The 27,039-nt window shown below is 43.4% G+C and overlaps 1 protein-coding gene across 1 annotated transcript; it reads right to left on the bottom strand.

Annotated features, from left to right (window-relative positions):
• Nucleotides 1–5,341: 5,341 nt before the first annotated feature.
• On the bottom strand, nt 5,342–13,236 carry tmed7 (transmembrane p24 trafficking protein 7). The gene is made up of 3 exons (XM_085987077.1): nt 12,822–13,236; nt 9,740–9,985; nt 5,342–7,476 (listed from the first exon to the last, which is right to left on the bottom strand). The coding sequence occupies exons 1-3, from the start codon at nt 12,972–12,974 to the stop codon at nt 7,240–7,242; spliced, it is 636 nt and encodes a 211-aa protein (XP_085843203.1). The 5' UTR covers nt 12,975–13,236; the 3' UTR covers nt 5,342–7,239.
• Nucleotides 13,237–27,039: the final 13,803 nt, after the last annotated feature.

Below are 27,039 nucleotides of genomic sequence, written 5' to 3'. Positions count from 1 at the left end.
CTTTTAGAAATGCTGTAATTTTATGAGATGTTAAAGCAAGACCGTCTGCCAGTTCAGTCGGTGTAAAAGATCCCCAGACACTTTTTCTAAAGAACCATAGAAGTTTACAGCACTGAAGGGTACTTGACCTATCATGTCTGTCAGCTTTTGCCAGCTGTAGTGTAGTGGAAAGGAAAAGCAACCAACCAATCTGCTACACCCACCACCCCCTCCCCCCACTGTTTTACACCCCTGCCGCTGTTGAAAGTTCCACCATAATGTCATATATGCTATTCAGTTCACCAAGCTATCACATTTGATGTTAAAATGGTTGTGATGAAACTGCTAATTCAAATGTTTATTGGCGGTAATTTGTATAACGATTCAATGAAACTTTGGACAACAGTTCAGAAGCAAAAGTGAAGTATCAAATTTCTCCTCTTTGTATATTTTATATTCCTCCTGCTTTGCCATCTTCCCTACCCTCAAGCTAACGACATTGCTTTACATTCATGCACGTCAGGCAACACTTCATTCTTGCATCATTTCTGCCATTTAACCATCTCCTATTTGGCATGCAAGCACTTTATAGGCCATGTTTTCCTTGTGTGGTTATTTTATTTAATCTCCTATTGCCTTCCTCTTGGTCTGTTCTTGTTAAATGCAGTCATATCTATAACTTTCAGCTGGGAGGAAGGACCCATACCCAAAATATCTTGTCTGCTCTCCCCACAGATGCTGCCTGACCTGCTGTTTCCAGCACTTTGTTTTTGTTTCTGAATTTGATCGATTTGCAGATGCAAATTCTTTAAGGGTAGGATAATTTGCAGTATTGTGTCATTATGAGTGGCCATTTAAAATTTTCATGTTGCATTGTGCTTAATATAATTGCTCAGATAAAAAGCTTTGATTTGCCTCAGTTACATCCCCGTTAGGGGAGCTACAACTGAATTGGCTCTTTAATTGTTATCTCAACAGCTGCTCCAGGTTATCTCAAGGCCAGAAAAATAAAAGGCAATAAATAGGCTTAGTGCTCTTTTTGCTTTTTTGTAAAGAATGTGTAAGACAGACAAATCACAACAAAAGTGTGATGACTGGATCTTGAAATGTTTCTATAAATGGATTTATAGGCAATACTAGGATTCAGAAAGACGTCAATGATTTACATTTAACTGCATTTATTTTACAACACTGCCACTACAGACATGCCCGAAGCAATCAGCAGCCCTCTTTAAACATCCAAGATGTTTTACATCTTGTCGGCAAACATACAGGATGCTGCATATCACCATCTTTTCCTCTCTGGAGGCAGACTAAGTGATCACTCATCTATACAGGCCCACAATGTGTTTCTGCATGGCCTTCACCATTGCAGACCTTCATCTGCTCCTTCCAGGAAAGGTTCTAGTCACAAAATGCACAAAGAATCATAGAATGCTACTGCACAAAAAAAGTAATTTGACCCATCAAGTCTGCACTGGTGTATTTTTCCACAAGCAACCTCCCATTTAGTCCTCTTTTTCAAGCAACTATTTAATTCCCCTTTAAAATAATTTCTGCACACTGCTTCAATGGTTTGTGGCAGAGAATTCCAAATTCTAATCACTCTCTATGTACAGGATGTTTTTATGTAACCCCTTTCATTTTTTTTTTGCAATTATCCTAAATTGCATGAGCCCCAAACCCAGAAGTGCAAGGCTACCTCCAGCCCTTGAGGCCTGCACTGAACAGCAGCAGCCGGCCACCATACTTGCTCCTCCTACTTATGGAATGTGGACATACCTGTAATTGCTTTCCTTTGACATCCTGAATTGTAAACAAATTTAGAGTACCAGGAGGTGAAACACTATGTAGAATTGCTTCAAATAGAAGTGGATCTGCAATCTAAATGTATTAGATTATGGGAAGTTGGTTTATATGTTGCCTCAACTATTTACAATCTACATTAATAACTTGATGAAGGGACAGAGTGTAATGTAGCCAAGTTTGCAGATGATACAAAGATGGGTGGGAAAGCAAGTTGTGCAGAGGACTCGGAATCTGCAAAGGGATATTGACAGGCTAAGTGAGTGGGCAAACATTTGGCAGATGGGAGTTTAATGTGGGAACGTGCGAGGTTATACACTTTGGCAGGGAAAATAAAAAAGCAAATTTTTTTTTTTTTTATAAATGGGAGATTACAAAATGCTACAGTTCAAAAGGGACCTGGGGGTCCTTGTGCATGAAACACACAAAGTTAGCATGCAGGTACAGCAAGTAATCAAAAAGGCAAATGGAATGTTGCCCTTTATTTCAAGGAGGTTGGAGTATAAAAACAGAAGTCCTGCTACAACTGTACAAGGTATTGGTGAGACCACACCTTGAGTACTGCATACAGTTTTGGTCTCCTTATTTAAGGAAGGATATACTTGCATTGGAGGCAGTTCAGAGACGATTCACTAGGTTAATTCCAGAGATGAGAGGGTTGACTTATGAGGAAAGGTTGAGCAGGCTGGGCCTATACTCTTTGGAATTTAGAAGAATGAGAGGTCATCTTATTGAAACATAAAAGATACTGAGGGGGGGGCTCGACAAGGTAGATGCAGAGAGGATGTTTCCCCTCGTGGGGAAATCTAGAACTCGGGGGCACAGTTTTAGAATGGAGACGAGGAATTTCTTCTCTGAGGGTCGTAAATCTGTGGAATTCTCTGCCCGAGAGCTGTGGAGGCTGGGTATTTAAATACATTTAAGGTGGGGATAGGCAGATTTTTGAAAGATAAGGGAGTGAAGGGTTATGGGGAGCAGGCGGGGAAGTGGTTTTGAGCTCAAGATCAGCCATGATCCTATTGAATGGCGGAGCAGGCTCAAGGGGCCAAGTGGCCTATTCCTGCTCCTATTTCTTATGTTCGTATTCAGCTGAATGCTACTGACTATCAGCAATGAACAGAGGTCATACAGATCATTCTGTGAATATGTGCCTATTTTAGGGGTGAAGAGGTTTATTTTCCATTTCTAATGTCAAGCCAGACCATGCATCATACCTTCATTATGGGCTGGCAAACAGATCTGCTCTCTGGCTACTGCACCAAGGCTCTTGAGCAACCAAATAGCGAGTAAGGAGGGCGATTCACCACCTACCTTTGAAGAAAATCATCTAGCATCCACCCTCCTGAATAACTTGCATATAGGCAACTGTGGCAGTGTTGAAAAACCAATTCCCAATACCACTGAAGTGATGTTTCTATCTTACTCGAAGATGCCCAGTCAAAATCTGATCCAAAATGTTAAAATTAAATCTTTTCTGCAAAATCAAATATTCAGTGAGGAAAGCAATGACACTAAAGTGAACAAACCTTTTCAGCAGAAAGACAGATCCAAGGTCCATTGATTTCTATTATATTCCAGGTGTTTGATAGTTCAATTTTGACTTTTGCATCCTCACATACTGAACATTGTATACAAGGGCGCCACGGTTTGAAATGTTTATATTTCTTATTTGGGCAGAACGTAAAGCCGACTAGTAAACAGAGGCAGCCCTTTTTAATTCTACTAGAATCATGCCAGTTTTGAAAGGAAATAAATTGATGAAGCAAATCTGGCAGTTATTGAAATAATGTTAAATTGAATACAGTGGAAAGCCACCTTGAATTCCACACGAGGAACTGAGTTTTCAACCAGAAGTACGTACAAGACACAGTGAATAAGTATGATGCGAATAATGTTTGTTGTTGCACATCATAAAATGTATTGAATTTAAAAGATTTTCCTTTACCCAAAGGAACCCTCCACACAAGTACATCAATTAATTTAAATGATCAGGGCCATCCTGAAAAACAAATTCCCAGGTATGACAATCTACTATATTGATGTACAGATAAGACTGAGTGAAATAATCTTTTTGCCTACAGCTTATAAACAGGCACTCCACTTCTGAAAGCATCAAAGGCTTCTCCAACTTACTGTACGAGAATGTCACATTGATGTTGATACTTGATCAAACTAAGTAGAGGTTTAGTCAGTAAAACAGCAAGGCAAGAAGACAACATCAAATGTACCAGAAGTTTAGCAGTCCTAGTACCAATTGCACCATTATGAAAGAAATGACAGTAGTACACTAAGTCACAAACTGTAAATTTGCTTCTCTTTTCTAATTAAAAAAATACTCCAGTACCAACAAATCTGGGTACGTGTAGTATTATCTTCATTCAAAAAGTTGCTGACAGAAAATTGTATAGATGTAATTTATTTTTTGCTGACTTATCATTGCATGGTAGAGATGCTGCATTGTGTTTATTTTAAAAGGACAGTTGTTACGGAAAATTGTTCGGAGTATCATTCCAAGTACGTTATTGCAATTAAAGATAACAGACTGTTTAAAACAATGAATGTTTTGCAGGATATTGATTCTTCCCCCACCAAGGGAAGATCCTGAGTTGGGGGTATGGCCTGTATCAATGTCAATGCAGTATTTTCCAAGCAAACAACTTTAGAGTCCAGTATTCCATTACTCTCCATCCATATATAAACAGAAGTCCGCCTACTTCCACCTCCGTAACATTGACCAACTCCACCCCTGCCTCCGCTCATCTGCTGCAGAAACCCTCATCCATGCCTTTGTTACCGCTAGACTTGACTCTTTCAATGCTCTCCTGGTCGGTTTCCCATCTTCCACCCTCCATAAACTTGAGCTCATCCAAAACTCGGCTGCCCGTGTTCTAACTCGCACCAAGTCCTGTTCAGCCTACATTGGCTCCCAGTCCAGCAATGCCTCAATTACAAAATTCTCATTCTTGTTTTCAATTCCCTCCATGGCCTCGCCTCTCCCACCTCTGTAACTTCCTCCAGATCCTACAACCCTCCGAGATCTCTGCACTCCTCCAATTCTGGCCTCTTGTACATCCCCCATTTTAATCACTCCACCATTGGCATCCATGCATTCAGCTGCCTAAGCCCTAAACCTCTCCACCTCTTTCTCCTCCTTTAAGACGTGCCGTAAAACCTACCTTTTTGACCAAGCTTTGTCATCTGTCCCAATCTCATGTGGCTCAATTTTGTTTGATAACTATCCTGTGACACGTCTTATGACTTTTTACATGTTAAAGGTGCTATATAAATGAAGTTGTTGTCGGGAATTTTAATTTATTTTTAAACTGACAACTTTGATAACTATATGTACACTTGCATGGTAATTATCTGATTGCATGAAGACAGTGAGGAACCTTACCTGCCACTAATAAAACAGAAAATCACCAGCACAATGCCTATGATTTTTCATATACACTTGCCCAGAGTTGAAATTCCCCACTTCCGGCAGATACTCAGTTTGCAGTAAAATCCATCACTTCTATGCTTATTCAAGACTTTTCAGAACTGGAGTCAGATGCACAATTTTATCATTTTTTTTATTGTCCAATTTCACAGAGTTTGTATCTTACATTTACTGATAACCTTACCAAAGCAGATTTACATTTCGATGCCTGAAAACTGAATGAAACTGAATAGTGAGTAGGATCCATGTGGTTAGTGGTTTAAGCTACAAGACAAGACATGATATAAATTCAAAATGCACAATGTTTATCGATACAATCAATGTCTTGTATTTCAATAATTTATGCATTTGTAACAAATCCTGTGTTTTCATTCATACAAAATAAAATTAAGCACTCATTGCTTCAGAATTTACAGTGCAATATGAACATTTTTAATTAAATGGAACAAACTACAGTTTTTAACATAAGAACTTATCCTAAGTACGCATTTTAAACAGTTACTATTCTATTAGAAGTACTACTCAGGCTTGTAATTCTGGCAGATGTACTGCCACAATAGGTTTTATAGTTGAGAAGTCAGCTTGCACGATTTATAGCATACAACAAATGTCCATCGGTGTACAAGTCACTCAAACTGACATGGGTGCTAAGAAAAACTGTAAGGCCAAACCTTTATTATTTTTTAAGTGGGCAATCACATTACTATTAAATATAGGGAAATTACAGGAAAAAAATCAAATCAATACCTGGGCAGCATTAAAACCTACAAGTCTTAAGCACAATCAATAGAAAGAAAAAAGACCAGACAAAAACAAAATAAAGCTCCCATTGTTTTCCGATTGGAACAACAACATTTATCACTGACCTGCCACCGAAATTTGAAGAGTTTGTGAAACCGTGCTAATGTATTTGTTTATATTTAATATCCATTGATTAGTTTTAAAAATATTTTGATTTCTGCCCTCTCTTTAAAGAAACCAACAAGTCTTATAAAGGCTTGACCCTAAATAAAATATATATTTTTTTATCAGTTCCGCTCAGCCAATGTGAAACATGCCATGGACAATTTACTGTTATCTCCTTTACACTTCTAAGCAGAAAGAAATTTACACCCTGGCATATACAATAATCCCAAATTCCTCTTTTAATCCTCACTGGTTTGATTTACTCAACACTTGGTAATTTCATACAAGAAACATGTACACAACACAAACAAGCTTTCACAAAACCAAAGTGAAGACCAGAAAGTTTATTATAAAACAATATCTTACCTTGAAAATCATGTTTTTCCAAGTTATCAACCTTTTAAAATGGCTGTTCCACCGTAGACATAACTATATTAGAAAACCTTGAAAATTTATGGGGTATCTTAAAATAGGTAAAACATTTACAGGCTGTAACCTGGCTAGATTTATTTTGAAATACTGTCATGTGTGCACATCCAATGAAAAAGATACAAAAATTGCTTCTCAATGCAAAGAACAGTATGTTTAAGAATTGTCACAGTATTTCTATTGTTACATCACTTTAACAATCAAAACAAATGAAGTGACAATTCAGTGTGATTGCTGCTTGTTTAAGGTCTCAAACACCTGGATGCCTAACAGACAAGATCAGCGATCTGAGGCTGGTTGGGCTTTAAATTAGTTTGGATGTCTTGAAAACACCCCGAGAATCATATTTTCACTGATATGATTGCAAGGGATGAGATGCATCACTTATTGCTATGTTCAAAAAGAAGTGTGAGCTATGAATCATTTAACTGCCAATGCCTTTGCCCCCTAGCGGACAGAGCCTGTGATGCAGATATCTGTTGGGACATCCAGTTGTAGCAAAATTACAACATTTTAATCTGAATATTTGCACTGGTGAATAATCCAAAGTGATGAGAAAATCAGTTCAATGAGGATTTTAATCTTAACAGCTTTCCTGGACCTAATCCTCAAACAAACAAGTCACTGAACTGAAAACTGTTAGGTACTGCTTAGACCTCGTGTGCCATGGCTACTCGTTATGAACCAACACGTGTAGAAGTGGTTCTTTTGTCTGAGAAGAAGCTCCTGAGGAGAACCACCTGGCCAAGACTCACAACCAACAAGATGAGAGCTTCTCCCACGGACCAAAAGGCGACCCTCGAGTTCAGGTCCTCAGCACGACTTCGCCCTTGCGCTTCCCTTAGACGGAAATGGGTTTGATAATCAATGACTGACTTCATGGCTTCGTGCATTGTGACACAAGCTGACTCCATCTATTTTTTTTTAAAAAGGAAAGCATAGTGAACAAAATAGAGAATTTTAATTCCCAAGAAAAATAACTTGCATTTATAGACACCAAAAGCCCATAAAAGGTACACCAAGAACAGTGCATCAATCATGCCCAAAATGTCACTCACCTCAAGAAATAAATTAGTAGCAAAAAGATTGCACAAAGTTTTGCCATATTTGTTAACATCACAAATCATAGTTAAACTTGAACCTCTTGCCCATTAAATTCCTTTTACACGGCTACTAAGATTGAGTTTTTTTCCAATGTATTCTCAATTCGTAATCAAAAGATGCACCATTCTTTTGAGTATATCCACAATTTAAACAGGATTGTCTCAGCATCATTTGCTAAAGCTATTTCCCATTGAACTTGAGATTTGCCACACCTTGTCCCGTCCCACACCAAAGCACAGCTGTGCAAATAGAAGTATTTGTCAACAGGGTGGGAAGAATTGCTTTAAAAACCTTATTTTAGGTCCAATTTAAATTATAGGTGTATCGTAGACCAAAAAAGTCAATGAAAATAAGTATCCATAACATCTAATTTGTGATTATCTTTCTAAATAAAATCATCTCCTCCCATTCTATAACCACATAGTATTTGCTGAAACTATGGCAGGCAATCTGTTCCTAAAGTTCTGCCAGCAGTAAATTCCTATTCCATTCAGCTGACGTCTGCAAGTAGTTTTAGGGTGATAGCATGTTAGATCAGTCACATGCTATCACTGGTACACATTGCAGTGCAATTCCACTGGGCTATCTGATGGCAACTGTATAGTAACATGCAAGATTAACTTTTTAAAAACTTAATGACTACGGTTTGCCTACATTACAGTCATCGTATACAAAGTCATTAATTGTCTGAGAAATGCTTTTAAGATGCTTGAGAGAATAAGGCAAAAATGTAATGTATTTTTTATAACCCAAGAACCTATTTACTACTGGAAACAACACTGATCTTTGAGAATATTGCAAAATAAACATGTCTAAAGGATTACATGCTCACTGGAGGTATATACAATTCAATTGCAAATGCTCTAAAGCAGTTGTATTTTGAAACTACAAAAGGACACAAGGGCCTCGATATTTACTGGGGTGGGACAAAGGAGTCATGGTCCGAACAGCGTGGAGTTGTAACTCCATGGCTTGCGTGTTTTATGGGACAGGGGGTGATCGGGCAGGGGGGGGAAGAAGGGGAAATTGGGGGCCGGGGACCGTAGGGAGGGGAGGTTGGGACCACTGGGGAAGGGGGGTTGTTTACAGGTAAGCTTGTTGGGCCTGGAGGAAACACTCCTGCTGCTCTTGGCCCACAGGCAGTGCTGTTAAGCCCGATGGATCCATCCTTGCCTCCTTTTACCTGCCAGTTTTTCCAAGGTCCGAGAAACCCAGCCAGCATGGGTTAAAAACAGAAACACTTAAAATGGAGGCTCACAGCTTCTTTAAAAAGGTTTCAAGGACCAACCCACCTTCTGAGAATGGATTGGTCTCCCACATCTCACTCTGCCTCCATTAAAACGGGAAGTGGGCGGTTGGGTTCCTGTTTCAGACTTCCAACGTTTTAACTTCCCATCCGACCCAAACCCACCCGTTTTAGGGGGGTTAGAATTACTCATAAGATTTCCAAATGGTTTGAGCAAACCTAAATCAGCACAGTTCATTACATAACAGTGCATGTGAAATCACATAAATAATACACATCACTGTCTTGTTAAACAGAAAATGCTGGAAATACTCAGCAGGTCAGGTAGCATCTGTGGAGAAAGAAACAGAGCTAATGTTTCAGGTCGATGACCTTTCATCAGAATTGGAAAAAGTTAGAGATGTAACATCCCCCTTTCCCTGCCTCTGTACTTGCTTGAAACCTGTTATATCTCTTAACTTTTTCCAGTTCTGATAAAAGGTCATCGACCTGAAACGTTAACTCTGTTTCTCTCTCCACAGATGCTGCCTGACCTGCTGAGTATTTCCAGCATTTTCTGTTTTATTTCGTATTTCCAGCATCTGCAGTATTTTGATTTTGTAGAAGTGTATTATTTTGTCTGCATTAACAAATCACACCATTCACGTTTTGTTGTACGAGATTGTTTGCCACATCAAAATTTTTCATGACAAATATACAGTTGAATTTGGCAGTATTTTTGAAAGCATAAAATATATTGCTAAATCTTTAAGACTATTACTCTGCATGCAACCTGAAAAGGAATCTATTAAAAATTTGCATAAATGCTATGCTTTAGTACTTCGTACCTGAGTCAGTGCTGAGACTCTGTTTTCATTGGGAAACAAAGGAGGGTCGTCCCCAACCTGGAAATCGAAATACACCGTTTTGTGTGTGAAGGTGGAAAATTCGTTGCTAAAACAGAACTTATAAGTTCCATTTTTTGCAGCTGTGAAGGTGAAACTGTCGTACTGTTTCTTCATCTCCTTGTACAAAACTGCGCCATCAGCATCTTCCAACCGACAGTCTACATCATAATGACCACCGGTAATGACCTGTTAAACACATAAGGGTTTAAACAATTTAGATGTACAAAATTCATAATAGTGTAAAAATAAACAAAAGTCAATACAAAGTGCATAAAATTTTCAGCTAAAGCACTACAAAGAAAAGTTTTCACCAACACATAGATCTCATTACCAGAACACAATTTCAGTTAAATCAGGATGCTATAATACTTTAAACCTTTGGTTGCATTTCGACATTCAGAATTTCAAGCTGAAAACACAGCAAATGTATAGTAAGTAATGTTTTGAAAAGAAAAGCACAATATATCACAGCAGGTTAGTGCACAGTCAACACTATACCAAAAACATCCAAACAAGTTTTTGATATCAAGCAAAGCAGTTTGTAAGAGATGTTAAACATTTTTTTTGAGCAAGGCAATTAGACACCGCCTTCTGGACAGTTAACAAATAGCACCGTCAGACCTCCCCAATGATTTGCTGCAAATTTCAGCCAGAGGCAAGTGAGTGAAAAGGAGGTTAGGGACCCATTCAATAGAAACATTTATTTGTAATAAAGAGAACAAGGAAGTCCACAAAACATTGGTTTCAAGACAAATTATCTAACCTTGGTATCAGAAATTAAACATGAATTTTTAAATTGTACGATGTGATAAGCTACAGCATAATTAAACTTTTATTTGCACGCCACATTGTATACATGTTATAATACATTGTGATGTGCATTATACTGATAATTTGACAAATGGTGCACGCTTGCACATGGCTCATTGAAAACATAGGGAGCTTGCATTCATATTTGGTAACAATGGCCTGGATTTTCCAGGGCCTATGACTGCATACGCGGCCATAAGTGCCCCACAAGTTCTGGGGTTCCGTATGCGCGAAAACCCGGAACTTGACAAGTTTCAGCTTGACAGATCATCTGCATCCCCGGGAAATGGACATTCGCTAGCAGAGAGTTGGGCTATTTGTCCAACTACTGCCCATGAAATTCTTATGCCTGGTAAAAGCAGGCGTAGGGCCTTCTTTTATCAGCGCAAGTGTTTAAATAAATGTTAAAATAATTTTTAAAAATTAAACATAAAACTTTTAAATTAGTTATGTTATTTTTAGCCCCTATAAAACATTTACATTTATTTTTCAAAAAATTAAAATATTGTTTTAAATGTTTAATTTAATTGCATTTTAATTAATTTTGAACATGTAATTATTTATTTTTATTTAACTTGTGTGCAATGTGTGGTTTTTTTTTGGGAGATACCCATTGAGCTTATGGGGATGCTGTATGTAAATGGAATCTCCATAAGCATAATGGGGATCCCCTTTTTCATTGGTTGGCCTGGCCCACACGATCCCACGGATGCTTGCGAATCGCGTGTGCCCCCGGGATGTGTACATGTAGAGGCCCAGGAGTGCGAGTCTACGAACCTCCTGGACCATCAGGTAGGTTTGTACTTTTCTTGCAGTTCGGAGGCATTCGCCCGGAGGAAGCCTCCGACCGCAAATTCAGGCCCATAGTCAAATACATCAATGTGCAATACATAAATACACGCAATTGATACGAACCGAGTGTGACTGACAATTATGATGAATTATGGCAGGTTTGAGCAATGGACGCATTGCACTTATTACAAATTGGATCAAGACTGCCCCAATATTTTTCAGATGCAATGTTATCCCAATATAAAAATCATATGCATGGAGATCAATCTAGTGCTTTACTCTCAGCCTTTAGAAATTTAACATATAGCAATACCTGTATTGAGAAGATCTGCCTTAACTAAATAATGGTCATTTTAGGCTCTCTCTCCTCTCCAGCTCTGGAGGAAAGAATGTTACGTGTGAAAGAAATCCATGGCATGCAACTATAATCACGTCCCTTCACTTTGAGACTATGCACAGCATCACCAAGTCATCACGAACACCAGCTCAAAATGCGATTTTTAAAACTGTTCACTTCAACTGGCTCGTATCAAAATAAAATTCCAATTGTTCGATATTACACGTCCTACATCAAGAGAAACATTACTGACCACACCATATTGAGGAAACAGACGGTCATCTTAGAACAATCAATCGTTGCCTCGCAAAGAATGAGATAATCAGGTGTGAAAGTCAATAAGCATTGCTGAATGGTTCATATTTAGAGATGAAAAAAAGTTGGAAATCTGAAACAAAATGCTGGAAGCAGTGGGTCATGTCAACTCAGTACAGTATATGAAAGGGAAGACAGGCTAACAGTTTAATACTTCATTGAAGTGCCCCATCTCAAACAAATGCTTCTTGTTCCGATAGAAACCTGACTCCCTAATTTCATGATTTTCTGTAGATTAACAATCTAACTTTTGTCCAAGAGTGTCTTCCAGAATTATGTTCTATGGAGATCAGAAACTATTTAATTTGATTCAACTTGTACCGATAACACAATAGTTAGAAGCATCATCAGTACACTATATTTAATGCATCTTAAGCAATGTACAATTTACCCATCCCACTTGTACAGTAGCTTCTCTTCAGTTCCGTAAAGGACGGACAAGCTCCACATCCCATACTACCTGTACTAATCTAACGAAAGGGGCAGGTAACAGTGGGAGAAAGGAACTGGCATAATATAAATGCCTAACATTCAACCGTCACTAGTACAAAGAATACTGTGTACGAGGAGAAATTGAATGCCAAGCCCTTGATTGGACTTGTAATCCCAGAGAATGCTACATATGCCATGTCTCAAATTACTTATACCGTATTCAAAATTATCACACCTCCCTCTCTCACCCCCCATTACACCCCCCCCTGCTCCCTCCCTCCCATCCCCCATCCCTCTCTTTCTATCCGTTCCCTCCATCTCCCCGCCGGGCCTCACCTGGAACTCGAGCGTGCACTTGGTGCCCTGCACGATGTCCTCGTAGAAACACTGCTTGGCGTTGTCGGGTAACTCGAAGGTGAGCTCGGAGCCGCGGACCAGCGGCAACAGGAGTTGGGCCCACAGCAGCTTCAGCAACAGCCTGGCCCACATACCGGCTCGGGCTGGGCTTCCCTGTGCGCTCGGAGCTGGGGGACCGGGGACCGGGGACCGGGAGCGCGGGACGGAGTTTCTCTGGAAATAGATTTGAATTTTAACCGGCCGTTACAGCTCGAAGCGCTCCAGCTCCCAGATGTTAAGGGTACAGGAACCAGACGTGGCAGCACGGCTCTACCCGGATGTGCGACCTCTCACCTCTCGCCCAAAAGAAACGCCGCACCTGCGCAGTTCTGCTGGATACCCAGCAGGCAACAGACCAAGGCGGGGGCAGGGTGGAAATAGAGTGACTGGTAGTGACACCGCTCTGATCTGAAAAAAGGTTCATTTTGAATGTTTGGCACTTGGAAAAATAAACATAGCTCAGTAGGTTTAAGAGGGTTTGAAATAAAGAAAAGAAAGAACTTGCATTTATATAGCACCTTTCAGGACCTCAGGTTATCCCAAAGTGCTTTACAGCCAATGAAGTATTTTTGAAGTGTTGTAGTGCAGCAAATAACAGCAACCAATTTGAACAGAGCAAGGTCCCACAAACAATCATGTGATAATGACCAGATCATTTGTTTTAGTAATGTTGGTTGAGGGATAGATATTGGACAGGACACCAGGGAGAAGCTCCCCTGCTGTTCTTCAAAATAGTGCCATGGGATCTTTTACAACTACCTGATGGGGCCAACAGGGCCTCAATTTAACATCTCAGCTAGACAGCATCTCCCAACAGTGCTACACTGGGACAACCAAATTTTAATTTGATTTGCTAAGGTTTATTTAAAGTTTTAGAGGTTTAATTACAGTTTATTTGTTTAATTTATTTGGTCCTTTTAAAAAGAGGAACAGTGCTACACTGCAGTGCCAGCCTAGATTTTGTGCTCAAGTCTCAAGTGGGATTTGAACTCACAACCATCTCAATTCACAGGTGAGAGTGCTACCATTGAGCCACGGGAAATGTTTGTCATTTTATTTTTTAAATTGAGAAATCTAGGTTTCTGTTGATCCAACTATTCACCGTATTTATTAACGACTTAGATAATGGGATAGAGAGCCACATATCCAAGTATACCGATGACACAAAGTTAGGTGACATTGTAAGCAGTGTAGATGGAAGCATAACATTACAAAGCAATATTAATAGATTGTGAATGGGCAAAACTGTGGCAAATGGATTTCAATATAGACAAGTGTGATGCCATCCACTTTGAGCCTAAAAAGGATAGATCAGAATACTTTCTAAATGGTAAAAAGCTAAAAACAGTGGAGATCCAAAGAAACTTAGGGGTCCATGTACATAGACCGTTAAAATGTCATGGACAGGTACAGAAAATAATCAAAAAGACTAATGGGATGCTGGCCTTTCTATCTAGGGGACTAGAAGACAAGGGGGTAGAAGTTATGCTGCAGCTATACAAAACCCCAGTTAGACCACACCTGGAGTACTGTGAGCAGTTCTGGGCACCACACCTTAGGAAGGATATATTGGCCTTGGAGGGACTGCAGCGTAGATTTACCAGAATGATACCTGGACTCTAAGGGTTAAATTACGAAGAGAGATTACACAAACTGGGGTTGTATTCCCTGGAATTTAGACGGTTGAGTGATTTGATCAAAGTTTTCAAGATATTAAGGGGAACTGATAGGGTAGATAGAGAGAAATTATTTCTGCTGCTTGGGGAAACTAGGACTAGGGGACATAGCCTAAAAGTTAGAGCCAGGCCTTTCAGGAGTGAAATTAGGAAACACTTCTACACACAAAGGGTGGTAGAAGTTTGGAACTCTTCCGCAAACGGCAGTTGATGCTCGATCAATTTGTTGATTTTAAATCTGAGATTGATAGATTTTTGTTAACCAAAGGTATTAAGGGACATGGAGCAAAGGCGGGTATGTGGAGTTAGGCCACAGCTCAGCCATGATCTCATTGAATGGCGGAACAGGCTTGAGGGGCAAAATGGCCTATTGTTCCTATGTTCCTATCATAGGGTTAACATCCCTCCAGGATTGTCCTGGAGTATCTGGGAATTAAAGATTACTCTCCTGGACACTGCTGTGAGCAACACTGGAGAAATGTCATAGGGGCATTAAAAAAATTATGTTTTTTTAATTTTCTTTGATTATTCATAAAAATATTGGAGATGGGGAAAAAAGGCTATGAGTGGCACTCATTTTGGTGTAAAAATCTGACCTATTTTTATCTGTTGCATTTTTTTTTAAAAAGACACCGCTTCATGGAGGCTTGTCCACCCCAAGATTTATGTGATAGTCAATGTGGTACTGATCAAATTAGGTAACCACACCTCCCCCCCCCTGACCCTGAACACGGGGGCCCCACAAGGATGTGTGCTGAGCCTCCTCCTCTACTCCCTCTTCACCCACGACTGTGTGGCTGTTCATGGTTCCAACACCATCATCAAGTTTGCGGATGATACCACGGTAGTAGGCCAGATCACCAACAACGATGAGTCAGCCTACAGGGAGGAGGTCCAGCATCTCGTGAAGTGGTGCACCGATAACATAGAAACATAGAAACATAGGAGCAGGAGTAGGCCATTCGGCCCTTCGAGCCTGCTCCGCCATTCAACGAGATCATGGCTGATCATCCAAACCCTAGCACCTGGTCCCTACACCGACAACCATCCCACCTAAGCCCTATCCCCGTAACCCCACGTATTTAATCCCCCCTAACACTAAGGGTCAATTTTTATCATGGCCAATCAACCTAACCCGCACATCTTTGGACTGTGGGAGGAAACCGGAGCACCCGGAGGAAACCCACGCAAACACGGGGAGAATGTGCAAACTCCACACAGACAGTCACCCGAGGCCCTTAACATCAAGAAAACCAAAGAAATCATTGTGGACTTCAGGAAGTCTAAAGGCGGAAGTCACACCCCCATCCACATCAATGGGGCTGTGGTGGAAAGGGTGGACAGCTTTAAGTTCCTCGGAGTCCACATCACGGAAGACCTCTCCTGGTCCCTCAATACCTCCTCTCTGGTGAAGAATGCCCAGCAGCGCCTATATTTCCTAAGGAGGCTGAAGGGATGTAACCTGTCACCCCTGATCCTCTCTAACTTTTACCGCTGCACAATAGAGAGCATCCTGACAAACTGTATCACAGTATGGTATGGCAGCTGTAGCTACTATGACCGGAAAGCCCTGCAGTGGGTAGTCAAAACTGCCCAACGCATTACCGGCACCCGGCTACCAACCATAGAGCACATATACCAGAAACGCTGTTTACGGAGGTCACGGTCCATCATCAAAGACCCTACCCACCCCAGCCACAGTCTGTTCGCCCTCCTGCCATCTGGGAGACGCTACAGATGCATTCACACCCGTACGACCAGATTTAGGAACAGCTTCTTTCCCAGGGCTGTCATCCTACTGAACTCCACAAATAAACTCTAAAGCCTGCACATCTGCCAATGCACTTTATTATGGTTATGTTTATGTTAATGTATTACAAGCCAAATGTATGTTGAATGTTTAAATGTCTTAATCTAAATGTACACTCTCGGGAGCCGCAAGCCTACATTTCGTTGTACTGCACTTGTGCACTAACAATGACAATAAAATTTGATTTGATTTGATTTGATTTGATCTTTAAAAAGCAGGAAAGGTGCCTGGTTGGATTGCTGTCTTAAGATGAGTTAGCTGATCTCAGCCAGAACAGCAGTAGGGGCACTACAATAGGCCTCACTACCTGGATTAGGGAGAGGAAAATCAACTAAGGTTCCTGCTTCTGATTGAAAATCAGTGATTCCTGAAAAGAGCATGTGTGTGGGCATTTAATAAGAACACTATTGAGTAGGCTGTAATGGTCCCTACTGCTGAATACCTTATCAATACTGATTGTCTAGGCACAGACACAAAGAACAGGCACTTGTGTCGGGGCCTTTTGGTGCCTATGGAACTGTGTCATGAGTCACTTTCAGGAAAGAAAAAAGGAGAGAATTAGAAAAAAGGTCATATGTTAAGATTGCAATTCTAAAATCTGTGAAACAAAACTAGATTTTTAAAAAGACACTTAGTTTAATTATTAACAAGCAGAGTAAAACTGTTTTGGACAGGTGAGTTCCTACTAATCTGCAGCCTGCATACTTCTCAATCTCTTAATGGTTGAATATGAAGCACAGGAGCAAAATGTGTATCAACTGTCTGGAAATATGTGGCCTGTCTATATGGTGTTTTCTGCGTATCATAGACATCAGGAGTATACAATGAGCTATCTGTGCTATATTCAGTGTAAGATAGCTCTAAGAGGTTAGATTGTAATCCCGGAGGCATGCTACACCCCATTCACTACACAGAGATTAAGTTTCAGTTCACAAGTGGTGTTTATGAAAGTTGCCTGTTGCAGTGAGCTTGAGTAACAAGTCTTGGGAGACGGCCCAAATTGTAACATTCTGAAATTTGACTCAACTTCCATAAGACTGCGTTGTACAATGTCAAACCCACCTTGAGGGAGCTTTTACATTCCTTATTCAGAATTTTATTGGGTTCGTCATTATACAAAGCATTGTTATGGAAATTGAGTCAAATTCCAGAGGAGTTGGACCTCAAGGCAAATTGATTTCAGTACTCGCTGATGTTCAATTAAATGACTGAAGTCTTTGGCTTTTATTAAAATAATTTTAGAAGCTAAACAGGGACCTCACAGGGAGGAAACAAAACAAATTAAATGCTTGCAGTTTAACACCCGGGCATATGCACTGACGAATCTCCACATGGAGCAGAAATAGGTGGATAGAAGCAAATCTCATGAGACAAAAGAAAGGATTGACATTTTGGGAGAATACTAATTGTCAAAATGTCAATTCTTGACTGAAAGAAGGGCAGGAATGGCAGCTCAGCATTTCTAGTTACAGGGTTTTCAGACGAGAGAGAGAGATAAAAAAAGGAGGGGGCGTTGCAGTATTGGTTAAAGAAACAATTACAGCTGTGAGGAGGGATGATATGTTAGAAGGATCATCAAATGAAGCCATATGAGTTGAACTGAAGAACAAAAAAGGGGCAATCACCCTGCTGGGAACGTACTATCGACAACAAACAGTCAGAGAGAGATAGAGGAGCAAATATGTAGGCAAATTTCTGAGAAGTGCAAAAACAATAGGGCAGTAATAGTAGGGGATTTCAACTACCTTAACATTAGAGATGGAATCAGTGTTAAAGGTAGAGGCGCAGAATTCTTAAAATGCATTCAGGAGAATTTAGCCAGTACGTAGGAAGCCCAACAAGAGAGGGGGCGGTTCTGGACTTAGTTTTAGGGAATGAAGCTAGGCAGGTGGAAGGGGTATCAGTGGGAGAGCATTTTGGTAGTAGTAATCATAATTCAGTTAGATTTAGCATAGTTATGGAAAAGGACAAAGATAGATCAGGAGTAAAAGTTCTCGATTGGGGAAAGGGCAATTTTACTAAGCTGAGATGTGATTTCGCGAAAGTGGACTGGAAACAGTTACTTGAAAGTAAATCAATGTCAGAGCAGTGGGAGACATTCAAGGAGGCGATAGTGAGGGTACAGAGCAAATAATGTTGCCACAAAGAAAAAGGGTAGGACTCCCAAATCTAGAGCCCCCTGGATGTCAAGGGGCATACAGAGTAGGATAAGGCAAAAAAGGGAAGCTTATGTCAGATACCGAGAGCTAAATACTGCAGAAAGCCTAGCGGAGTATAGAAAGTGCAGGGGTGAAATTATAAAGGAAATTAGGAAAGCAAAGAGGGCATGAAAAAATATTGGCAAGTAAAATCAAGGAAAACCCAAAGATGTTTTATAAATGCATAAAGAGGAAGAGAATAACTAAAGAAAGAGTAGGGCCCATTAGAGACCAAAAAGGTAACCTGTGTGTGGAGGTGGAAGATGTGGTCATGGTTCTTAAGGAATACTTTGCATCTGTCTTCACAAAAGAGAGGGACGATGCAGACATTGTAGTTGAGGAGGAGAGTGAAATATTAAATGAGATAAACATAATGAGAGAGGAAGTATTAAGGGGTTTAGCATCTTTGAAAGTAGATAAACCACCAGGCCTGGATGAAATGTATCGCAGGCTGTTAAGAGAAGCAAGGGAGGAAATAGCGGAGGCTCTGAACATAATTTTTCAATAATCTCTGGCTACAGGTGTGTTACCGGAGTACTGCTAACGTTGCACCGTTGTTTAAAAAAGGAGAAAGGGATAGACCGAGTAATTACAGGCCAGTCAGCCTAACCTCAGTGGTGGGCAAATTGTTGGAAAAAATTCTGAGGGACAGTATTAATCATCATTTAGAAAGGCATGGATTAATCAAGAACAGTCTTTATGGATTTGTTAAGGGGAGGTTGATGCGCCATCAATTACTCAAAAGACTGAAGTTGAGCGAGTAACAATCAGGCTTTTATTAACTAAAGAATGAAGGTCTTGTCTCGAGTGGTCGACCCGTCCAGAATACTAAGGGACTGGGAGGTAGTCACTTATATACCTGGAATAGTGGGAGGAGTCAGCCGAGGCATGTCCAGACCTGTACCTAGTGGAATACACATACAGACACAGACAGGTATGACAGTGGTTTACCACATTCACCCCTTGTTTAAAAATGAGTCCGGCGGGGTGAAGTGTATTTAAAAGTTCGTGTATTGGAGTCTCTCCGGAGGTCTTGTCTGCCGCTGTGATCGACGTGGCGACGGCAGGGGTGGTGGAGCTTCCGGCGTCGCGTCCCGTGTAGGCTGGGGCCCTGGAGTGTAGTCCTCGTGGGTGACGGTCCAAGGCGAGCCGGCTGCTGGGGTTGGATATCGGGTCGTTGGGGGGGGTGGTAATGGGTAGTGGGTTACAGCGGTCCCCGAGGGTGCGAGGTCTCGTATGGAGACTGTGTCCTCCCGCCCGTCCGGGTACGCAATGTAAGCGTACTGGGGGTTGGCGTGGAGGAGGTCGACCCTCTCGACCAGGGGGTCCGTTTTATTGGCCCTCACGTGTCTTCTCAGTAGTACCGGCCCTGGGGACGTCAGCCATGGCGGTAACGATGTCCCCGATGTGGACTTCCTTGGGAAGACAAACATTTTCTCGTGAGGGGTGGCATTGGTGGCAGTGCAGAGAAGTGACCGAATCGAGTGGAGCGCATCGGGGAGCACCTCCTGCCAGCGGGAGGTCGGAAGGCCCCTAGACTTTAAGGCTAGTAGGGCAGCCTTCCAAACAGTTGCATTCTCTCTTTCCACCTGTCCGTTCCCCCGGGGGTTGTAACTGGTGGTCCTGCTTGTGGCTATACCCCTAGCGAGCAGGTACTGGCGGAGTTCGTCGCTCATAAACGATGAGCCCCGGTCGCTATGGATATAGCTGGGGAAACCGAACAGGGTGAAGAGGCTGTTCAGACATTTAATGACCGTGGCACTGGTCATGTCCGGGCAGGGGATAGCGAACGGGAACCGGGAGTACTCGTCAATGATGTTGAGGAAGTACACATTGCGGTCGGAGGAGGGGAGAGGCCCTTTAAAATCGACGCTCAGGCGTTCGAAAGGGCGAGTGGCTTTTATCAGGTGGGCTCTGTCTGGTCTATAAAAGTGCGGTTTGCACTCAGCGCAGACTTGGCAGTTCTTGGTCATGGTCCTGACCTCCTCAATGGAGTAAGGCAGGTTGCGGGCCTTGATGAAGTGGAAGAACCTGGTGACCCCCGGGTGGCAGAGGTCATTGTGGAGGGCCCTCAGCCTATCGATCTGCGCGCTGGCGCAGGTGCCACGCGATAGGGCATCTGGGGGTTCATTGAGCTTCCCAGGCCGGTACAAGATCTCGTAATTGTAGGTGGAAAGTTCGATTCTCCACCTCAAGATCTTGTCATTTTTGATTTTGCCCCTCTGCTTGTTGTTGAACATAAAAGCAACTGAACGCTGGTCAGTGAGCAGGGTAAATTGTTTTCCGGCCAGGTAGTGCCTCCAATGACGCACAGCCTCCACGATAGCCTGGGCCTCCTTCTCGACCGCGGAGTGTCTGGTCTCCGGGCCCTGGAGGGTTCGTGAGAAGAATGCCACAGGTCTCCCCGCCTGATTAAGGGTGGCGGCCAGAGCGAAGTCGGACGCATCGCTTTCCACCTGGAAGGGGATGGATTCGTCCACTGCGTGCATGGTGGCTTTGGCAATGTCTTCCTTGATACGGTGGAAGGCTAAGCGGGCCTCTGCCGTCACGGGAAAAGAGGTGGACTTGATCAGCGGACGGGCTTTGTCTGCATAGTAGGGGACCCACTGAGCGTAGTAGGAAAAAAACCCTAGGCACCTCTTCAGAGCTTTTAGGCAGTGGGGCAGTGGGAGTTCCATAAGGGGACGCATCCGGTCCGGGTCGGGACCGATGACCCCGTGTTCTACAACACAGCCAAGGATGGCGAGGCGGTCTGTGCGGAATATGCACTTCTCCTTGTTATATGTCAGGTTCAGGAGTTGGGCGGTGCGGAGGAATTTCTCGAGGTTTGCGTCATGGTCCTGCAAGTCATGGCCGCAGATGGTCACATTATCTAGGTAAGGGAAAGTGGCCTGCAGCTCGTTTTGATCGACCATCCGGTCCATCTCCCTTTGGAAGACGGAGACCCCGTTGGTAACGCCGAAGGGAACCCTAAGGAAGTGATAGAGGCGGCCGTTTGCCTCAAAAGCAGTATACTGGCGGTCTTCAGGGCTGATGGGGAGCTGGTGGTACGCTGATTTCAGGTCAATGGTCGAAAAGACGCGGTACTGCGCGATCTGGTTGACCATGTCAGCTATGCGGGGGAGTGGGTAGGCGTCCAGCAGGGTGTAGCGGTTTATTGTTTGGCTGTAGTCGATGACCAGGCGTTGTTTCTCGCCGGTCTTAACGACCACAACCTGGGCTCGCCAGGGGCTGGAGCTGCCCTCAATAATCCCCTCCTTCAGGAGCCGTTCCACTTCGGTTTTGATGAAAACCCTGTCCCCGGCACTGTATCGCCTGCTCTTTGTGGCGATGGGCTTACAGTCGGGGGTGAGGTTAGCAAACAGTGGGGGGGGTGGGACTCTGAGTGTGGAGAGGTTGCATCTAGTGCGCGGCGGGCAATTTGGAGGCTGCTGGCTGCGGACTGTGAGTGGGGGGAGGGGGCCACCGTACGCCATCGTAACGCTTTTGAGGTGGCACTGGAAATCCAACCCCAGTAGAACGGCAGCGCAGAGGTCGGGCAGGACCAGGAGTTTAAAATTATTGAACACAGTCCCGTCTACTACTAGTGTCACCACGCAGTAGCCGCCAATGTCCGCTGACTGGGACTCGGAGGCCATAGAAATCCGCTGGTGCGCAGGCAGGACTGGGAGAGAGCAACGCCGCACCGTGTCGGGGTGGATGAAGCTCTCTGTGCTCCCGGAGTCAAAAAGGCAGTTTATTGCATGGCCGTTTACCTTAACGTCCATTTTGGACCGAGCTAGCTGGTGCGGTCTCGTTTGGTCCAGCGTCACAGAGGCCAGCGTAGGGGTCGGTGTGTCGCTGCGAGTATCAGATGGGGGGGGGTTGGCGGTCTGCTGCATCCCGGCTGGTGTCCAAGATGGCGGCGCCCATGATTCCCATGTGGCTGGAGTCGTCCAAGATGGCTGCTGCTGCGGTGGTTCGCACATGGCTGGGGAGGCCCAAGATGGCGGCTCGCACGGCCCACACGCGGCGCTGCTGGCGTTCGGGGTGGCTTTGGCCTTGCAGACGCTGGCGTAGTGTCCCTTTTTCCCGCAGCCCGAGCAGGTTGCATTCTTCGCCGGGCAGCGCGCTCTGGGGTGTTTGGCCTGGCCACAGAAGTAGCATTTCTGGCCTTGGGATACTGCTGTCTGGCTTTGGGACACTGCTGCGGTAGTTGGGCCGTTGTTGGGCTGTGGCTGGGGTGGCACGGTGCTATGGGGCTGTCCTACCGTGTCCCAGGTTGTCGTTCCCCGCGGCGTCCACGGTGCAGAGGAGTAGGCATCCATGCCCCGGAAGGCTGCGTCCAGCGTTAGTGCGATGTCGGAGGCTTTGTCGAGGGTGAGGTCACTCTGCTCCAGCAGTCGCTGTCGGGTGTAGTTGGACCTGTGGCCCGCTACGAAGGCATCCCGGATCAGTTCCTCCGTGTACTTAGTGGGCGTTACCGCCTTACACCCACAGGCCCGGCCAAGCACGGACAGTGCTTGGAGGTATTCCTCAGTCGATTCCCCAGGTTGTTGCTTGCGACTCCCCAGAAGGTGCCTAGCATATACTTCGTTCACAGGGCGCGTGTACTGGGTCTTGAGGAGCTGGAGGGCGGCTGTGTACGAGGTCGCGTCCCGGATGACTGAGTACACTCGGTGGTTCACCTTGGAGAACAGGACAGACAGTTTGTCCGCATCCGTTTCGACCGCAGTGGAGGCAGTCAGGAATGTCTCGAAGCACGTGAGCCAGTGAGCAAACTTGGTGGAAGCGTCCGCTTCCCGACTGTCCAGGTCCAGGCATGCTGGTGTGAGGATCTTCTCCATTATAAAAAATTTAGTTAATAAAATTGATGCGCCATCAATTACTCAAAAGACTGAAGTTGAGCGAGTAACAATCAGGCTTTTATTAACTAAAGAATGAAGGTCTTGTCTCGAGTGGTCGACCCGTCCAGAATACTAAGGGACTGGGAGGTAGTCACTTATATACCTGGAATAGTGGGAGGAGTCAGCCGAGGCATGTCCAGACCTGTACCTAGTGGAATACACATACAGACACAGACAGGTATGACAGTGGTTTACCACAGCATCTTTGAAAGTAGATAAACCACCAGGCCTGGATGAAATGTATCGCAGGCTGTTAAGAGAAGCAAGGGAGGAAATAGCGGAGGCTCTGAACATAATTTTTCAATAATCTCTGGCTACAGGTGTGTTACCGGAGTACTGCTAACGTTGCACCGTTGTTTAAAAAAGGAGAAAGGGATAGACCGAGTAATTACAGGCCAGTCAGCCTAACCTCAGTGGTGGGCAAATTGTTGGAAAAAATTCTGAGGGACAGTATTAATCATCATTTAGAAAGGCATGGATTAATCAAGAACAGTCTTTATGGATTTGTTAAGGGGAGGTCATGTCTGACTAACTTGATTGAATTTTTTGAGGAGGTAAACATAGAAACATAGAGATAGGAACAGGAGTAGGCCATTCGGCCCTTCGAGCCTGCTCCGCCATTCAATGAGATCATGGCTGATCTTCGTCTGAGATCATAGCTGATCTTACCAGTTCAGTACCCCGTCCCCGCCTTTTCTCCGTAACCCTTAATCCCCTTAGCCTTCAGAAATATATCCAATTCTCTCTTGAAAATATTTATTGAATTAGCCTTCACAGCCCTCTGTGGCAGGGAATTCCACAGGCTCACCACTCTTTGAGTGAAGAAATTCTTCCTCATCTCTGTTTTAAATGATTTGCCCGCTATTTTTAGACTGTGGCCCCTGGTTCTGTGCTCCCCTGCCATTGGAAACATTCTTTCTGAATTCAGCCTGTCCAGGCCTGCCATAATTTTATATGTTTCGATGAGATCCCCTCTCAATCTTCTAAACTCCAGTGAGTACAAGCCCAAACTATTCAATCTCTCCTCGTAGGTCATTCCCGCCATTCCAGGTATCAGCCTGGTGAATCGCCGCTGCACTCTTTCCATGGCAAGAACATCCTTCCGCAGATGGGGCGACCAAAACTGTACACAATACTCCAGATGCGGTCTCACCAGCACCTTGTACAGCTGTAGTAAGGTATCCCTATTCCTATACTCGAACCCCCTTGATATGAAGGCCAACATACCATTTGCCTTCTTAATCGCCTGTTGCACCTGCATGCTCTCCTTCAGTGACTGGTGCACAAGAACACCCAGGTCCCTCTGCACTTCCCCATCTCCCAATCTATTGCCATTTAGATAATAATCCACCCTCCTGTTTTTACCCCCAAAGTGGATAACCTCGCATTTATCCACATTATAGTGCATCTGCCACGTATCCGCCCATTCCCCCAACCTGTCCAAATCGCACTGTAGCCTCCTGACATCCTCATCAGAGCCCACCCCTCCTCCTAGTTTAGTGTCGTCAGCGAATTTGGAAATATTGCATCCAATTCCCTGATCCAGATCATTTATATATATTGTGAACAGCTGGGGTCCCAGGACAGATCCTTGCGGCACCCCGCTGGTCACTGCCTGCCACTCCGAAAACGAGCCGTTTATTCCAACTCTCTGTTTTCTATCCGCCAGCCAGTTCTCTATCCACGTTAATACTTTGCCCCCAATCCCATGAGCCTTAATTTTGCATGATAATCTTTTGTGTGGAACCTTATCGAAGGCTTTCTGGAAGTCAAGGTACACCACATCCACTGGCTCTCCCCCATCTATTTTACCAGTTACTTCCTCAAAAAATTCCAGCAGGTTAGTCAAACACGATTTACCCTTTGTAAATCCATGTTGACTCTGTCCGATCCTTTCCCCATTTGTCAAGTGCTCCGCTATTTTATCCTTAATAATGGACTCTAGCATTTTGCCCACAACCGATGTAAGGCTTACTGGTCTATAATTCCCTGCTTTCTCTCTACCCCCCTTTTTAAATATTGGGGTAACATTAGCTACCCTCCAATCCACGGGTACTGTTCCCGAGTCAATGGAGTTCCGGAAGATGATCCTTAGAGCATCTGCTATCTCCAGGGCCACCTCCTTAAGTACCCTAGGATGTAGTTTATCAGGCCCCGGGGATTTGTCGGCCTTCAGTCCCCTCAACTTACCCAACACCATATCCCTAGAGATACTAATTTCTGTCAGCTCCTCCCTCTCATTAGTCCCTATGTTTGTCGATATTCCTGGGAGGTTATTTGTGTCCTCCTTTGTGAATACAGAACCAAAGTATGAGTTTAATTGGTCTGCCATTTCCTTATTCTCCATTATATATTCTCCCGAATCGGACTGCAAGGGACCGACTTGGGATTTTACCAGTCTTTTCCTCCTGATATACCGATAAAAGCTTTTGCAGTCTGTCTTTATGTTTGCTGCAAGTTTACTTTCGTATTCTATTTTCCCCTTCCTGATTAATCCCTTTGTCCTCTTTTGCTGTATCCTGTACTGCCCCCAATCTTCCGGTCTGGTGCTTTTTTTTGCCAGTTGATATGCCCTTTTTTTTGATTTTATGCTGTCCCTAATTTCCCTCGTTATCCACGGTTGAGTCACCTTTTTAGGTTTATTTTTATGCCAAACCGGTATAAACATGTTCTGGAATTCTTCCATTCTATCTTTGAATGCTTGCCATTGTCTATCCACTGTCAATCCCCCCAGAAACACCACCCAATCAATCTTACCCAATTCCCGTCTCATACCCTCGTAATTCCCTTTATTTAAGTTCTGGACCTTAGTCTCTGATTCAATTTCCTCACTCTCCATCTCGACTGAGAGCTCGATCATATTATGATCGCTCTGACCCAAGGGGCCTCGTACAAGAAGATTGCTGATAAGTCCCTTCTCATTTGTAGAAGTGCCTTACTTCTTAGCTCTGGGTAATGACTCAATACACACTTGGATTCGTCAGACGGACAGGCCTTTTATTTTACTTCACTTGCAAGGGGAATCAGCACCTCCACTCAAGGGGTGAGGCTACTATTCCAATGATACAGTGTAAACGTTCTATATTTATACAGTGTAACAAACAAGTTTGATTGAAATCCCTTTGTTCCTCTATCAGGATACATTTTAGATTAATCATCAGGTAGAAATAACATATTGACAGAAGGATCCTGGACACATAAGTCAACCGTTAATCTATAACAGGGCATGAATCGTGTAACCGGAGGTCCTCTTTAATCATATATAAGGGAGGCAAGCTTTGCTTTCGGTCACAAGTTATCAGGTCATTGGTACATCAAAGAAACTCATTATTCCACTTCTACATTCTCATTAGGTGGGCAGGCATCTGTTCTTGGCTGTAGTTCGAGTACGTGCAATAGCTCTAGTTACACATCGACACTTGCCCAGTGTCAAGTCTGAAAACTTTTACCCAGCAAGCACTTGAAATTAACCCCTTATATCATGTAGATTTCCTCATTCCCCCCTTTTGTCCTTTCTAAGGACAATCTATCTCGCTAAGTTTAAGAAACTCTACATCAAAGGTCTCACCCTTAATATCCTCATATTCA

The sequence above is a fragment of the Somniosus microcephalus genome, chromosome 1, assembly GCF_052327205.1.
Source record: "Somniosus microcephalus isolate GS21.2 chromosome 1, FLI_Smic_1.0, whole genome shotgun sequence".
Taxonomy (NCBI): Eukaryota; Metazoa; Chordata; class Chondrichthyes; order Squaliformes; family Somniosidae; genus Somniosus; species Somniosus microcephalus.
This window is presented reverse-complemented; position numbering and strand designations above follow the sequence as displayed.

Excerpts from the sequence above, each read along its gene's own strand:
- tmed7 (XM_085987077.1), bottom strand. The coding sequence starts at position 12,974 with ATGTGGGCCAGGCTGTTGCTGAAGCTGCTGTGGGCCCAACTCCTGTTG. Across the intron at positions 9,986-12,821 it reads AGTGCACGCTCGAGTTCCAG|GTCATTACCGGTGGTCATTA; the intron begins GTGAGGCCCGGC and ends TGTGTTTAACAG. Across the intron at positions 7,477-9,739 it reads GAGTCTCAGCACTGACTCAG|ATGGAGTCAGCTTGTGTCAC; the intron begins GTACGAAGTACT and ends AAAAAAAAATAG.